Source organism: Oncorhynchus masou, chromosome 1 (genome assembly GCF_036934945.1).
Source record: "Oncorhynchus masou masou isolate Uvic2021 chromosome 1, UVic_Omas_1.1, whole genome shotgun sequence".
Taxonomy (NCBI): domain Eukaryota; kingdom Metazoa; phylum Chordata; class Actinopteri; order Salmoniformes; family Salmonidae; genus Oncorhynchus; species Oncorhynchus masou.
Window position 1 is genome coordinate 62677012 of NC_088212.1, and position 16768 is coordinate 62693779.

Consider the following 16768-nt stretch of genomic DNA (forward strand, 5'->3'; position numbering starts at 1 on the left):
ATTTTTTCCATGCTGTAGGAGACTGGCCCAAATGTAGGTACTGCATCTGTATGCAGTAAGAAAATATGTAACCCTGCTACCACACCTCTCCCTATTCATTAGCATATTAATTTCATGAATGCACTTTTTTCGATACTTGTTTGATTGCATTCCACACCATAAAGATGAGAGGCCTCCTCCTCATTGATGAGTTGTGTGATCTAATCTCTGATGGCTCCTGCCCAATGAGAGTGATCAAGTTAAAGCTGGTTCAGTCCACTCTTAGGAGAGACAGAATAACAGGTCTCACTCGCTTGTTTTGTAAGGTGGAATCCAGAACGTCCTTAATGTGTTAATACATTATTAAACATGTAATATCTGGTTCAGTAGTGGTTGGTCAAAGACTGTAGTCTAGCCTAGTAGGCTATTACAAATGCTTGAAGTTAAAGGCACATTATGTAGTATCTTTCCATTGTGGTTTCTAAACAATTTCCATATACAATTACAGCTGAAAGAATACAAACGCATGCTATTCCTCCTTTCCTATTCCTCTCTTTCTTTGATTTACACTTGCAAAGACCCTTTCCGTCTGTCCATCAAAACAAAATCCACTCCTGGGCAAGAACACAAACTCCACATGTTTCCTGTCTTGAGAACAAAATGGAATACTCTGCCGTTTACTGTTTCAACATGTCCTGATTACTATTTGCCTGTTCCCTGTCTTTCAACGATGCAGATGATAACAAGACAAGACCTACTGTACATGAAGAACTGTGTCATCGCTCAGGTGAACTGTACGCACAAAAAAAGAGCAAGTTGTAGAATTTCATTAAACCTCACTCGTAATATTGGGCCCATTAACACATAGAAGGCAAATAGCACAAAGGTGCCATATGTCAGGAAACTTAAAATGGAAAAGTAATATTGAGAGTGAGTGACCTGGCCCGCTGTCACCGATACGAACAATAACTAACATGAAGAACATTATGTTGAACCTACGGGAATCAGACACCATGTTCCTGAGGGTTTATGGCACAAAGGGCCGTAGCCACCCAAGTGGAAAACTGAGCCACTCTGTCTAAGGCACTGGGAGTTTAATTTTTTTTGCGCACTTCTAACCTAAATCCAATGACATGGTGAAATTTGTTGTTGAATTCACGTTAGTTGACAACTCAACCAAATGTAAATCAAACCTAGACATTGAACTGACATCTGTGCCCAGTGTGCGGGGTCTGAGTTTTAATGAGGACCGGAAAGTTGAAGCTCATTTACTGCATTTCTATAAAATTTCAAAACTCTAAAATGCTATTTGGAGAACAGCAAAAATAAGCAAAAATTTAAGCTGCAAGCAACATTAGCGGGGTTCATGCTGTGGGCCCACTGTGCCACCATCAGGACAAATTGGACACATCGCCAAGGGATGAGCTATGTCTGTACTCCTTACCACGCATGGCAAATATCAGAACTAAAAATCAACCAGATCATTCTAAATACTTTTGATATACAGTACCGGTCAAAAGTTTGGACACACCTACCGATTCAAGGGGTTTTCTTTATTTGTACTGTTTTCTACATTGTAGAATAAAAGTGAAGACATTAAAACTATAAAATAATACATAGAATCATGTAGTAACCAAAAAAAGTGTTAAACAAATCAAAATATATTTTAGATTTTAGATTCTTCAAAGTAGCCACCCTTTGCCTTGATGACAGCTTTGCACACTCTTGGCATTCTCTCAACCAGCTTCATGAGGAATGCTTTTCCAACAGTCTTGAAAGACCTCCCACATATGCTGAGCACTTGTTGGCTGCTTTTCCTTCACTCTGCGGTCCAACTCATCCCAAACCATCTCAATTTGGTTGAGGTTGGGTGGTTGTGGAGGCCAGGTCATCTGATGCAGCACCAACACTCTATTTCTTGGTCAGATAGTGCTTACACAGTCTGGAGGTGTGATTTGGGTCATTGTCCTGTTGAAAAACATATTATAGTCCCATTAAGCGCAAGCCAGATGGGATGGCGTATCACTGCAGAATGCTGTGGTAGACCTGCTGGTTTAGTGTGCCTTGAATTCTAAATAGATCACAGACAGTGTCACCAGCAAAGCACAATCACACCTCCTCATCCGTGCTTCACGGTGGGAACCACACATTCGCAGATCATCCGTTCAACTACTCTGCATCTCACAAAGACGCAGCAGTTAGAACCAAACATCTCAAATTTGTACTCATCAGACCAATGGACAGATTTCCACCGGTCTAATGTCCATTGCTCGTGTGTGTTGCCCCAAGCAAGTCACTTCTTATTGGTGTCCTTTAGCAGTGGTTTCTTTGCAGCAATTCAACCACGAAGGCCTGATTCAGGCAGTCTCCTCTGAACAGTTGATGTTGAGATGTGTCTGTTACTTGAACTCTGTGAAGCATTTATTTGGGCTGCAATCTGTGGTGCAGCTAACTCTAATGAACTTGTCCTCTGCAGCAGAGGTAACGCTGGGTCTTCCTTTCCTGTGGTGGTCCTCATGAGAGCCAGTTTCATCATAGCACTTGATGGTTTTTGCGACTGCACTTGAAGAAACTTTCAAAGTTCTTGAAATTTTCCAGTTTGAATGACCTTCATGCCTTAAAGTAAAGATGGACTGCTGTTTCTCTTTGCTTATTTGAGCAGTTCTTGACATATGGACTTGGTCTTTTACCAAATAGGGCTATCTTCTGTATACCACCCCTACCTTGTCACAACACAACTTATTGGTTCAAACACATTAAGGAAAGAAATTCCACAAATTAACTTTTAACAAGGCACACCTGTTAATTTAAATGCATTGCAGGTGACTACCTCATGAAGCTGCTTGAGAGAATGCCAAGAGTGTGCAAAGCTGTCATCAAGGCAAAGGGTGGTGACCCAAATATATAATATATTTTGATTTGTTTAACACCTTTTTGGTTACTACATGATTCCATGTGTTATTTTACATTTTTGATGTCTTCGCCATTATTCTACAATGTAGAAAAGAGTACAGTAAAACTCTTGAATGAGAAGTTGTGTCCAAACTTGACTGGTACTGTATTGTTGACTATTTCTAATGATATTGATTACTTTAAATGTCTTCTTCTCCTGAACCAAATTTTGTATGTAGCATCTATGGATGCACGTCTTTAAACACATTTCCCAAGAGTCTATCTAAAACAACATGGCTGATACGAACCAATGAGCTTGCATTAATGTTTTTTCCCTGTCCAGCAGCGCCACCATGCGGCCAAACTCAACCATAATCCACAGGTTGGCTTGACTCACCTTCTTAAGCGTGTATGCCAAATTTCATATAGACATGTGCCCATTATAGTGCCACTGTGTGGTTTATCTAAATGTGCGTAGATATGTTGAGTCTTGACAGTGTTTGGAACATGTGTACCAATTTGTCGTCACAATAAGAAGATCCTTGTCTGATTTGTATGCATTCATGTGCGAGACCACACCCACGTGACTGTTTATTGGTCAAAAGCAGTGTGTTTTTGATACTCGTCTGGAAATGGTTGTGTTGAGAGACCTTGGTCTGGGGCCTCCCGGGTGGCCCAGTGGTTAAGGGCGCTGTACTGCAGCGCCAGCTGTACCACCATAGACTCCGGGTTTGCGCCCAGGCTCTGTCGTAACCGGCAGCGACGCACAATTGGCCTAGCGTCGTCCGGGTTAGGGAGGGCTTGGCCGGTAGGGATATCCTTGTCTCATCGAGCACCAGCGACTCCTGTGGCGGGCCGGGCTCAGTGCACGCTAACCAAGGTTGCCAGGTGCTTCCTCCGACACATTGGTGCGGCTGGCTTCCGGGTTGGATGCGCGCTGTGTTAAGAAGCAGTGCGGCTTGGTTGGGTTGTGTATCGGAGGACACATGACTTTCAACCTTCGTCTCTCCCGAGCCTGTACGGGAGTTGTAGCGATGAGACAAGATAGTAGCTACTAACAATTGGATACCACAAAATTGGGGAGAAAAAGGGGTAAAATTCAACAAAAATAAAAAGAGAGACCTTGGTCCATACAGTGGGGCAAAAAAGTATTTAGTTAGCCACCAATTGAGCAAGTTCTCCCACTTAAAAAGGCCTGTAATTTTCATCAGAGGTACACTTCAACTATGACAGACAAAATGAGAAGGAAAAAAAATCCAGAAAAATCACATGGTAGGATTTTGAATGAATTTATTTGCAAATTATGGTGGAAAATAAGTATTTGGTCACCTACAAACAAGCAAGATTTCTGGCTCTCACAGACCGTAACTTATTTTTTAAGAGGCTCCTCTGTCATCCACTCGTTACCTGTATTAATGGCATCTGTTTGAACTTGTTATCAGTATAAAAGACACCTGTCCACAATCTCAAACAGTCACACTCCAAACTCCACTATGGCCAAGACCAAAGAGCTGTCAAAGGACACCAGAAACAAAATTGTAGACCTGCACCAGACTGGGAAGACTGAATCTGCAATAGGTAAGCAGCTTGGTTTGAAGAAATCAACTGTGGGAGCAATTATTAGGAAATGGCAGACATACAAGACCACTGATAATTTCCCTCGGTCTGGGGCTACACGCAAGATCTCACCCCGTGGGGTCAAAATGATCACAAGAACGGTGAGCAAAAATCCCAGAACCACACGGGGGGACCTAGTGAATGACCTGCAGAGAGCTGGGACCAAAGTAACAAAGCATACCATCAGTAACACACTACGCCGCCAGGGACTCAAATCCTGCAGTGCCAGACGTGTCCCCCTGCTTAAGCAAGTTTGCTAGAGAGCATTTGGATGATCCAGAAGAAGATTGGGAGAATGTCATATGGTCAGATGAAACCAAAATATAACTTTTTGGTAAAAACTCAACTCGTCGTATTTGGAGGACAAAGAATGCTGAGTTGCATCCAAAGAACACCATACCTACTGTGAAGCATGGGGGTGAAAACATCATGCTTTGGGGCTATTTTTCTGCAAAGGGACCAGGACGACTGATCCGTGTAAAGGAAAGAATGGGGCCATGTATCGTGAGATTTTGAGTGAAAACCTCCTTCCATCAGCAAGGGCATTGAAGATGAAACGTGGCTGGGTCTTTCAGCATGACAATGATCCCAAACACACCGCTCGGGCAACGAAGGAGTGGCTTCGTAAGAAGCATTTCAAGATCCGGGAGTGGCCTAGCCAATCTCCAGATCTCAACCCCATAGAAAATCTTTGGAGGGAGTTGAAAGTCCGTGTTGCCCAGCACCAGCCCCGAAACATCACTGTTCTAGAGGAGATCTGCATGGAGGAATGGGCCAAAATACCAGCAACAGTGTGTGAAAACCTTGAAAACTTACAGAAAACGTTTGACCTCTGTCATTGCCAACAAAGGGTATCTAACAAAGTATTGAGAGAAACTTTTGTTATTGACCAAATACTTATTTTCCACCATAATTTGCAAATACATTTTTCTTCTCATTTTGTCTGTCATAGTTGAAGTGTACCTATGATGAAAATTACAGGCCTCTCATCTTTTTAAGTGGGAGAACTTGCACAATTGGTGGCTGACTAAATACTTTTTTGCCCCACTGTACATGCCACATGTCAGGTTTTGTGCAGATCGGTCAATCCGTGCTAGAGGAAAAACGTTAAGGGATTTTCACAAATTTGTAAATGGTGGAAAATCTATAATTGCGGACTTTATGGTTTCTCAAGGAAAGTTTTTTTCCTTGTGAGGAGAGGAACCTATGGACACAATTTCATGATTCCGAGTCCCACAGGGTGCGTGGGCTAACCTTTCAAAGTTTGCATTTTCAATCGCTTGTTATAGCACCTCTGCACTGCAATGGCCTCAATGGTGGTGGCTCTGCAGGGTAGGCTGAGACAACTGGTGAAGCAGGTAGAAGACAAGGAGAGTAGTTAATCTTGTTGCCACGAGGTGGCAGGGTCGTGACGACAAAGCCAGGGGTGTCCGAGGATGAGTGGCTGTTCGGGGGATGAGAGTTCCATGAGTTGAATGGTTTCGGTGTGGGAGACTCCAATCTGGAGGGTGACACTCTGTCAGGTGTATAATGAAGCCTGTGACCAATGGCTGCCCATCCAGGGTGTTAATCCTTGAGGAAGGGGTGACAGGTGTTAGACCAATGTCAAGCTCTTGTACTAGCTGATGACCGATAAAATGACCTGCTCCTCCCGAATCTATCAAGCCCTCTACGTACTTACTAACCCCCTTCACGGTTATCAATACTGGGATGGAGAATTGCTTCTGGGAGACATTTAGAAATAACACGCTTACCTGCATGTTCGCCCCCCCATCTCGCCATGGGGGGCGAACAGGGCTGAGTAGATGATCTACAGTATAGGCAGAGCCCTTCTTGGATTCTTCTTTGACGGTCGATACACAGGAGTGGAGCATGGCCCAACTGCATGGGCTCTGGAAGACTCGGACGGGATGACGGAGTCATGGAAAGAGAAGGTTTCGGATTCCTGGGTGGCAGAGTTCTTCAGCGGGCGGCGACGAGGTCGATGGAGAGTGAAATACGAATGTATTGATTTAAATCCTGAAGGTCACCTCCACAGGCCAGCTCCGCCTGAAGTTCTGTTGGGCCCGCGTCGGGCATACTGGGTAGCTGAATTGTGTCCTTGTTGAAGTTCTATGAGGAGGTCTCCTATAGGACGACCGGAAGGAGAGGGATCGAATGCCTTTTTGAAAAGGGTCTCGGATCAAGTCCATATGGCAGTGGCCCAATCCAGGGCTTTGCCTGTGAGTAGAGGCAACAAAATCCACCCTGCTCTTGTTGGTGGCAAAGTTAGTGGGGTTGTGCTCAATGTATTTGCTGCATTGCGTCAGAAATCCCTGACATTTCCCAGGTGAACCGTCATATTGTCCAGGCATGGATATGAATGAAGGACTATGGGTTACGATACCTGGCATCAGAGGAGTAGGGATAGGTTGGCGGAGGAGATGGCAGATTTCCTCCATATGCTCCTCTTGCTTCGTTAGGCACTGCTGTAGCTCCACTGAAGCCATTCCGTTATTAGGTGAGGTATTCTGTAATGAATACTCTGGGAGAACAAGGTGTAGATTCATGCACAGAGCGCAGCAGGATTATTTTGCCTTCGCAGAAAGCAGGAATCATGGTCATATGTAGGCAAACAGGCAGGTGAATCAAAACTAGGACTGAAGGCTATAACTGGTTCTCACAAACAAGCTAAGAACAGGCTTAGTCAAAACAAACAATACCTCACAAAGGCACAAACAGAATGAACTGATCTAAATAAGGAGCTGATGAAACCAGGTGAGTAACTAACACAGGTGATATCAATGAACAAAAATGAAAGACAGGGCTACGTTCAAGAACACAAGGAAACAGGGTTTTGTTCAAGAACACAACGAAACAGAACACAGGGTTGACTAAGAAAATAAATACAGAACCTTACACATGTAACAGATGACATGTAATCCTTTACTCACCTACCCTGCTCATATGTACTGTAGCTACGGCCCTGATGTCACGTGGTTAAATTGACTTACACAGGTCCTGGAGTAAAGGTACTGAGTTACATAATACTGCAAAATATTTCATCATCCAACACAATAGCGGAAAGAATGCATTTCCATTCTGTAGAATTCAATTTACCAACAATTCTTTGTAGGGAAACTGTGGTGCAATAGATATATTCTAGTTGAACCGATGCATGAGATTTGTTCTCAACTAGCCTACCTGGTTAAATTAAGGTGAAATAAAAAAAACATAATATTGTAATTTCAACATTCCACCAGGAACCACCTTAGAATAAGGTCCTTAATATAGTCCGTTTCTGACATTGATTGGGGGAGGAAGGGGAGTGTTATTGCCCTCTTTGTCACCACTCACTCACACAGATAAAGACTAAATAAGACTACATAAGTATAATACAAACTTAAGTCCAAGAAAGACCATTGTGATAGCGATCACTTATGACTTGAAATAAGAGTGTGCATTCAAATGTGTAAACCCCATCTAATCTACAGAAGTATGCACTAGAGTATAGAAGAGAGGGGCTAAGTTGAGCAAAGGAGTAAGTTGAGCCACCCTTGTTTCTAGGAAACCATGCACAACATTTATAGTTTGACCAAATATTGAGGTCATCGTTTTATGGAGTCTGTGAAGGATGAAACCACATGGAAAAAGTGGTAAGCAAGTTAGGTCCAAAAAATGTATTTTCATCAAGTGAAATTATTTTTTTGTGTTAAGAGGTTTCATGATGCTTGTATCTACACCAAAGTAGATCATTTTAAGATTATTCTATACATCAGTTGGGGTCTCTATTAGCTTCTATTTGAGGTCCTAAACCTAGTGTGAAAGTGCATATTTGTGTAGCTGGTGTGAAATGGCAGGCTAGCAGCATTTCAATCGGTGAAGTCACTTACTCTGAGACCTTGAAGTAGATGATTTCCTTGCTATGCTAGGCTTTTGTGGAGGGATAGGTAACAATGCTTTAAGGGAGACTGTTATCGATGTGTTCAGAGGGTCTTGGTTCGAGCACAGGTTGGGGCAAGGAGAGGGACGGAAGCAACACTGTTATATTGATGCTGTTGACCCGGATCACTGGTTGCTGCAGAGAAGGAGGAGGTCAAAGGGAGGTGAGTAGAACCAGTGGGAAATGGCCAGCTAGTTAGCGGTGTGCGCTAGTAGTGTTTCATTGTCGCTGGGATATAAGGTAACAACAGTGCCTGGCCTATGTTAAAAGTGTTTTTTTAAAGTACATTGTTTGTTAGGTGTTAAGCGTGTGTTAAAAGATGCTTAAAATTATTAAAAGACAAAAAAGTGATTGTGATTGTGTTGAATTGTGTTTGGGAAATAATGATAGACCAGTGGAGGCTGGTGGGAGGAGCTATAGGAGGAAGGGTCATTGTGAAAGCTGGAATGGTATAAATGGAACAGTATTAAACATATGGAAACTGCATGTTTGACATTGGTTCCATTACAGCCATTACAATTAGTCCATCCTCCTATAGCTCCTCCCTCCGGACTCCTCTGAGATAGACATGGCTTTAAATTTGTAGGTGGCTTAATTTACCCTGTCCTGCGGCTCAATTTACCCAATACCAGCGGTAAATTGTGCTAAGAGAAAACAAGCTATGTTTTCCAAACTGTAACGTTTACATGAATTCTGAATTTCCAGGGATACATCATGAAATATATGTAGCCTAGATATCTTTGTTAGAAAGATTATTATATTTCCCTTGACAGAGTGATGCTAAATGTAAAAAAAAATGGCTAAATTTACCCCACTTTCCCCTAGATTGCACGCAATGGGTGGGATAGATTGTGATAGCGAATGATGTCTGGCAAACCTATAGGGGCACTCTTCAAAAAAGCACAGTCCTCGATTGCACCTCAGGGAACGAGGAGGACTTTGGCGCAGCTTTCAGTCGCAAGATTCTTTGTATTATCAGTCCGTGCTCCGTCTTGCAAGGGAATACATCAGCTCCTCGACTCTCCTTGCCGTTTGGGTTTAAGGCAGAAATACAGGTTGGTGAACTTTGTATCTATGTTTTTCAGCTTTTGTATGTTATTGTTTTTATTCTGGAGAAAATAAGAGAACATATAGAGCATGCTGTTGTGGTAAATTGGAGAATGCAGAATAGGGAATGGAGAAAGAGTTGGATAAGCTATCCTTTGTTCTCTTTTGTTCATGTATTTGCATTCCTACCGGTGCGTGCTAGATTTTCAGATTCAACATCTTCGAGCCATGTTTTGCGTTTTATTATGTGGATGTTCCAAGGACTCCTGGCTGGGATTTTAACAATTTGTCTGCGCTATGAGGCGTAGAAAAAAAATATCCAGAAGCATCAGGGTGACAGGGCTGTGTGCCCAAATCAATTTATGTAATACTTTTTTTTAAGGTGCAGAATAAGATGACAAATCAAGATTCAAGCTTAATATAAAAAATACAAACATATTTTCCATCGTGCCTCTACACGCCTGTGGAGCCCCACTAGACGGTATGGCTACATTAACGAACAGGGTAGATGGAGTGGAGTAGCGGTGTGTAATGTGGTTGGGGGGATGGAGTCACTGCGCTTGTGCCTTCACTGTGGATAATATATCGTTTAAAATAATGACTTATATTTGTTCTATAATGACACATCAAAGACTGCCATCCATCCAAACGATAAAAGTTATACTTTTTACAATCAGGTGGGTTTCACAGTTAACTTCATTCTGTAGCAGGCTAGGATGCACGTCTCTCAGTGCCTTGCTATGGCAACAGGAGTTGTACAATTCTCTGCGCATTTTCCTTCGTCGTAATTAAAGTGTCTTTAGTCAGATTTGAGTTTTAAGACAAAATAACGCATGGCAGTAATCTGTGTGTGATCATATTGCTGTAATTGGTTTATCCCTCACACCCCTAAACTGGTACTGTTTCATCCCCTCGCCGATAAGCCCCATGTACTTCCCCAATATGTGACAATTGTCATGTGCTTTTGGCAGATGTATATTGAAATGTCTGAAGGTTTTTCTTTCAATGTGTGTGTATAGGCAAATGTAATTTAAACCGATTTAATTAATTGAGTCAAACACATGAAATAACCCCGAAATTAATTTAATTCGCATGCTATAGCGACCCTCAAATATGGACAGTGATTGGGGGGAATATGAAAGCCTGTTTATCCGATAGTTTAGTGGGGGGGGAACAAATCGCTGCTCTGATATCAGCATGGATTTAGCTGTTTAGCCTACCGGCGCTGGCCTGGCGCATGGCTCCCTCTGTCTGCATCCCTTCTTGATTGTCCCAATGCAGTACTATGGACAGCTCCTATTATGATCACGCCCGTGTGTGCTGCAGTTAAAATAAATATGCTATATGGCAGTCGCTCTCTCACCCATCTGACGAAAAAGCCTAATTAGATTCAACTATGTTTGTGACATTTTGGATATTGTCAAAAGAAGTACTTGCGGAAAATGTCATAGTCTATTGCTACGTTCGTACTTAGTTTTGCCTCAAATAATAGTCTTTTTTGAGAACCGACTGCATGTTGAGCATTTTCCACCTTTTGGCTTCACTTGATACTGTATGTCAGGCAGAAGAACCTGTAACCTATAATGCCTGTTTAGTATATCCATTCCAATGGTAAATATTAATTTCTGTGACAGACAGCCTGCCTACTATTATTTTAAGGATTAATTTAGTACTATTATCACCAAACATATCTCTCAGATAACATTTAATTCCCAGTTCTTGGTTTTCTGATAGAGGGAAGGGAAGTTGAGGTATGTTGAAATCAGCTCTTCCACTTACAAGCATGGCAATAGAATAAGATAAACACTATTTTGTGAGTGAGACCAATGTGATAACATTAACCCTACACACATACTTAAGCAAATAGTTTAGCTATATGTTTTTGTCATTAGTGGATGATGCATGGTACTAACTCGGAATACTACTACTCAGTATTATACCATGGCATTGGTGAATAGTCCTTTGTGATTTGCTTGAAGGGCATTCGAGAGCATGCATTTTTTCCCTTTAGAAACTGGGTGGTTTGAGCCCTGAATGCTGATTGGCTGACATCCGTGGTATATCAGACTGTATACCACTGGTATGACAAAACATGTATTTTTACTGTTCCAATAATGTTGGTGACCAGTTTATAATAGCAGTAAGGCACCTCTGGGTTTGTGATACATGGCCAATATACCATGGCTAAGGGCTGTATCCAGGCACAATGCGTTGTGTTGTGTAAAGGAACAGATCTTATCATGGTATATTGGACATATACCACACCCCCTCAGTCATTATCGCTTAAATAACACACAGGTATTTTTGCATGGTAGACTTCAATGGCTATCATGCATTTTTGACATGTTTAGTTTGGGCTGCCTTTGAATGCAAAAGTCACATTTAAAATAGTATTGGTATTGTTGAATTTGATTTTCATAATAGCAAGCTAGATCTGATGGTTTAGCTGATGGTTTAATCATGGCAACATACTGTAGCTATCTAGTAAACTTGCTAGCTAGCTACTTCAGTGATGTTGAACACATTTGTACTTGCAAATTAACACTTTTCTAGTAGCATGGTATAGCCATGATATAAAAGGCATGGTATAAAAGGGATAATCAACTCGGGGTTCTATGCATACTCTGGAAAAGAATGCATCTCTGTGGAAGGTCAGTTCCACTCCGTTGGCACGTTGTGGAACACACCTTCCACATCATTCATTATTTTACATAGAACGCATAGCCACTCGTTGATTATCCCTTACTTAATTCCCACGCTTTAGTGGTTGCAAGTAACAGGAGTGTGCAGAACACGAGTTTGTGGTCTGTAAAATAATATGTTATCTTATCCATGTACCCTGGCCTGAATCTTATCTAACCCTTGCACTAAATGATAGACCAAATCCAGACCATAGCCCCAAAAAATGTATCACCAACCTGCAGTTTTCAAAATACCATGGCATTGTTCAATAGTCGTTCCTGATTGGCTTGAAGGGCATTCCACGTCGTTCATTACTTTCCACAGAATGAATAACCCCTCGTTGATTATCCCTTACTTATTTACAGTGCACTAGATAGTTATACACCCCCCTCTCCTACTCTCCCTCCCTCTGTTTCTTTTGGTTTGCTTGCAGTCATTTTAGATGTCCTGACAACAAGTGCTCAATAGGCTCCCAAAACCTATAGCTAAAAGCATTTGTGTTTTTTTCTTTCTTCTGTGAACTCAAGTCCCCCTTCCTCCTCTAACTGTGCCTCTAACCTGCTATTCTAAAAGTATACCAGTGGGAATAAGTGTATAACTAAAACAGACGATTATAGGGCAACAGTAGAATGGGAGGCTCACTTGGCACATAATAACATAACCTAAGACCCCAGAGAGGGTCTCTTGTCCTGTGGTTTATACAAGAGCACTGGATAGTTTAGAACTTGGAGTAGTTCCCATGCAATGGTCATTTGTCTTTTAGCCAATAGTATTTGGCAAAGTATGGTTTCCAGATTGAAATGCCTTCCCCCTTTAAAGCCTGACTGTGATTTCTCGGAGATATAGGCAGGATTGCAATGCCCTGCATTTTCTTTAGCTTTAACTTGGTATTGAGGTTTGTGGTGGGTAATTAAATGAAATGAATATATGCTATACATATATTTTCAAACGCAACAACCTATCCCACTTGTTAAGTCATTCTGATTTTATTATTCACTTTTAGGAGACACCATGGGAGGCAAGCTAAGCAAGCGGAAGAAGGGGTACGATGTCAGCGACCCAAAGGACAAGAAGGAGGAGATTACTGTGGCTGCTGTGAGTGCCGTTGAGGCCGTGACCCATGTTGTGGAGAGCAAAGCACCAGCTCCGGTCGCTGAGTTGGCAGCGAAGACTGCTCCTAAGGTGTCTGCTGCGGTGGAGGAAGCAGTGGAGTCGACAGTGGTAGCCATCACAGAAGCGACAGAAGAGGCACTGTCAGCTATAGAGGCCGTGGCCAAGGGGGCCACCGCAGAGCCAGCGGCTGTACCAGATGAATCCGTGGCAGCACCGGCAGAACCAGCGCCAGCAGTAGAAGAACCAGTGGCTTCAGAAGAACCAGCCACAGCACCAGAGGACCCAGCACCAGCTGCAGCACCAGAAGAACCTGCAGCCCCAGAAAAGCCAGTGGCGGCACAGGAAGAACCTGCGCCAGCAGCAGAAGAACCGGTGGCTTCAAGAGAACCAGCTGCAGCACCAGAAGAACCTGCAGCCACAGAAGAGCCAGTGGCAGCACCGGAAGAACCTGCAGCAGTAGCAGAGGAACCAGCCGCAGCTACAGAAGAGCTTGCAGCTCCAGAAGAGCCCGTGGCAGCACCGGAAGAACCTGCATCACCAGAGGAACCGGCAGCATCACCAGAAGAACCAGCGGCATCACCAGAGGAACCAGCGGCAGCACCAGAGGAACCAGCGGCAGCACCAGAGGAACTTGCGGCAGCACCAGAGGAACTTGCGGCAGCACCAGAGGAACCTGCAGCAGCAACAGATAAAACAGAGGCACCGGAAGAACCAGCGGCACTAAAGGAACCAGCGGCTGCACCAAAAGAGCCTGCAGTGGAAGAGCCTGTACCAGAAACGCCTGTACCAGAAGAGCCTGCAACAGCACCAAAAGAACCTGCACCAGAAGAGCCTGCAGCAGCCCAAAAACAACCTGCACCAGAAGAGCCTGCAGCAGCACCAAAAGAGCCTGCAGTGGAAGAGCCTCCATCAGAAGAGCCTGCGGCAGCACCAAAAGAGACTGCACCAGAGGAGCCTGAGGCAGCACCAAAAGAGCCTGCACCAGAAGAGCCTGTGGCAGCCTCTGTGGAGCTAGCTGCAGCACCAGAAAAGGCTTCTGAGGCTACAGAACAAGCCACAGAGGTGACAGCTGAGATTACAGACACTACAGAACCAGAGCCTGCCGCTCCAGAGCCTGAAACAGAGTCTGTTACAGGGAAGGCCCCAGAAACTGAGGCTGTGGTCGAGGCACCAGTAGTGGCAGAAGCAGCTTCACCCGCCCCGGAGGAGGAGCCTGCATCAGTTGCAGAAGCCGTGTCAGAGTCAGCCACAGAGGCAGCCGCAGAGCCAGAGGCAGATTCCATCCCACAACCAGCCGCTGAAGAGCTCCCCCTACCTGTAGAAGAATCTGTAGCAGAGCTTGAATCTGAAGCTGCTGATGCAGTAACTGAAGTAGCAGAGCCAGACACTGCCGACATCGCAGAACCCATCCCGGAGATCATCATTTCAGAATCTGCTGCACCTGCTGCTGCAGAGGAGGCCAGCGCTGAGCAAGAGGAGGCTGTGCTGGACAACAAGGAAGTTGTTTCCTCAGTGGAGGCTACTGCTGAGCCTTCTGCCCCTGAGGTCAATGGGGAGTGTCAGGAGCAGGCGGTCGAGCCGGCTGCCGTGTCTGCCCCGGAGCCACAGCAAAAGGAATGTGTCAACGGCATTGACAAGCCAGAGGATGCCGTTGAGGTGCAAAGTTACTGCGAATTAAAAAAGAACTTGAACCTGCCTGGCGACATCCAGATTCCTGAGGCAATTGGTGAGGCAATAAGTCAGGCTGTAGACTTGGTCTGAAGCTAATATAAATGTGATGTACCTAATGATCCGAAAAAACCTCCAACACAAGCTTCTGAAGATAAATATAAAAATGTCTGTTGTGGCAAACGAGTTTCCGATTAACTAAAAGGAAATACAACCACTCAAGTGTAGAGAGGGGGAGTGAGATACATGTAGGAAGAGATGTGAGACATGGATGCAGTGTGCCCCACTGAGTCTTTGTGCCCCACATGTCATTGTAGAGGGGCAGCCTGTGTTTGCAGCATTTGTGGTGAGATGAAAGCCAGCGAAATTTGAGGGATGAGTATTGGAAAACTGGACAACAGAGCAAAGAAACGTGACATTGGAAATGTTGAATGGAATGAATAGTCTTGTCTTTGTGTGTGAGGCTGATGAATATTAAAAATGTTTTTTTTGGAATAGCATTCAATAGTGATCTAATTTAGACTTTCACATATCCTTTCCTTAACTATATGAAAAAATAATGGATGAAAAGTTTTGGCCTTTTATAGTGGTGCAAACATTGAGGAATGTTCATTGATGGCTTGGAGAATAAAAAAAGACTGTTATACCTGGTTGTTCTTTTGTTCTTCTATATCAATTAGGCAAAAGTCATTTGACATAGGGCCTTATTGTATAATGACGGGTCATTTTAGTCAATTTTAACATGTTACAATTATTTCAACCGTATTTTAAGACACCTTTATGATTGACCATAATAAGTAACCCTTAGTAAACCCTAGGTGCAAAAAATGGACATCTTTTAAAACTGAAATCAGTCCATTTCTTTATTGTTGTTGGCTGATCAATTGAGTGCACCAGTATCAGCAGTAGGAGACAGTATCTACAGAACATCATTCATTTCAAACTTCTACAGTTACGTACAGACCAGGTTTCTTTTGGGTTAGGGGTCACCTGATTGTATTACCTTTAGAACAACGTCCCTAAGGTCTTCGGCCTTGCAAATATTTTCTTTGGTGGAGCTTGGCTTGCATGTGCGTTTCTTTGAAAAATATGACAATGTTAATGCATGCAGAAAGGGATAATTTCATAGGTCATCTCTTCCTCTACCTCTTACATCATAAAAACCCATCTCACTGGAACTTCAAGCTGTGATAGGCAGGCAGCACCATAGAAATATAATAAATAGAGAGGGCTTGGAAGCTCTAACCTTGGCAAATGATGCAGTAAAGAGGTCAATGGAAATGCCATGGAAACACATGGGGGAAATATGCTGTCGGGGAACAATCCCAAATCTACTCATTGCCCCAGAGGAAAATTTTCCTGCATTTAGGCTATTGTTTATATGTGTATTTCACACAAGGTTGAGGTAAAAATCTGAATATAATGTTTGTATAGATGTCAACCCCAAATATTTTTGGGGACAATGTCACCAATCAACAGCATTGCAGTTAAAAAATGACGTTGACTAACACCACCGATTTCTGTATGCTAGCTATGCTACCAGCTTATGCGAATGGGAGTTAGCATTTAGGAGTCACTTCTTCTAAACTGGAAAAGGAACAGCTTCTAAATGTTATGCAGCAAAAACAGCCAAATATATCCAAATTGGACTTTAGTAACCATATTGTGGGCCTGTTACAATACATCAATCATGATGGATTTGATGAATATCTACTTTGTTATATCAGATTTGTTGAGTGTGCGGCAATCCTGCATCCTTATTCTAACCCCTACTGTATGTGTTCCATTGACCTCTTTATTGCATTCATTTGACTGGTAAACTCGTGAGTACACTCTCAATGGCTGTCT

At 43.2% G+C, this 16768-nt stretch overlaps 1 protein-coding gene across 1 annotated transcript; it reads left to right on the top strand.

The window, feature by feature from the left end:
• The first annotated feature begins 9334 nt into the window (after positions 1-9334).
• LOC135547650 (fibrous sheath CABYR-binding protein-like) lies at positions 9335-15566 on the top strand. Its single transcript, XM_064976841.1, has 2 exons — positions 9335-9465; positions 13143-15566. Exon 2 carries the CDS (start codon positions 13151-13153, stop codon positions 15011-15013), a length of 1863 nt encoding a protein of 620 aa, XP_064832913.1. The 5' UTR covers positions 9335-9465; positions 13143-13150; the 3' UTR covers positions 15014-15566.
• Positions 15567-16768: the final 1202 nt, after the last annotated feature.

Coding starts and splice junctions, on each gene's coding strand:
- LOC135547650 (XM_064976841.1), top strand. CDS start 13,151: ATGGGAGGCAAGCTAAGCAAGCGGAAGAAGGGGTACGATGTCAGCGAC.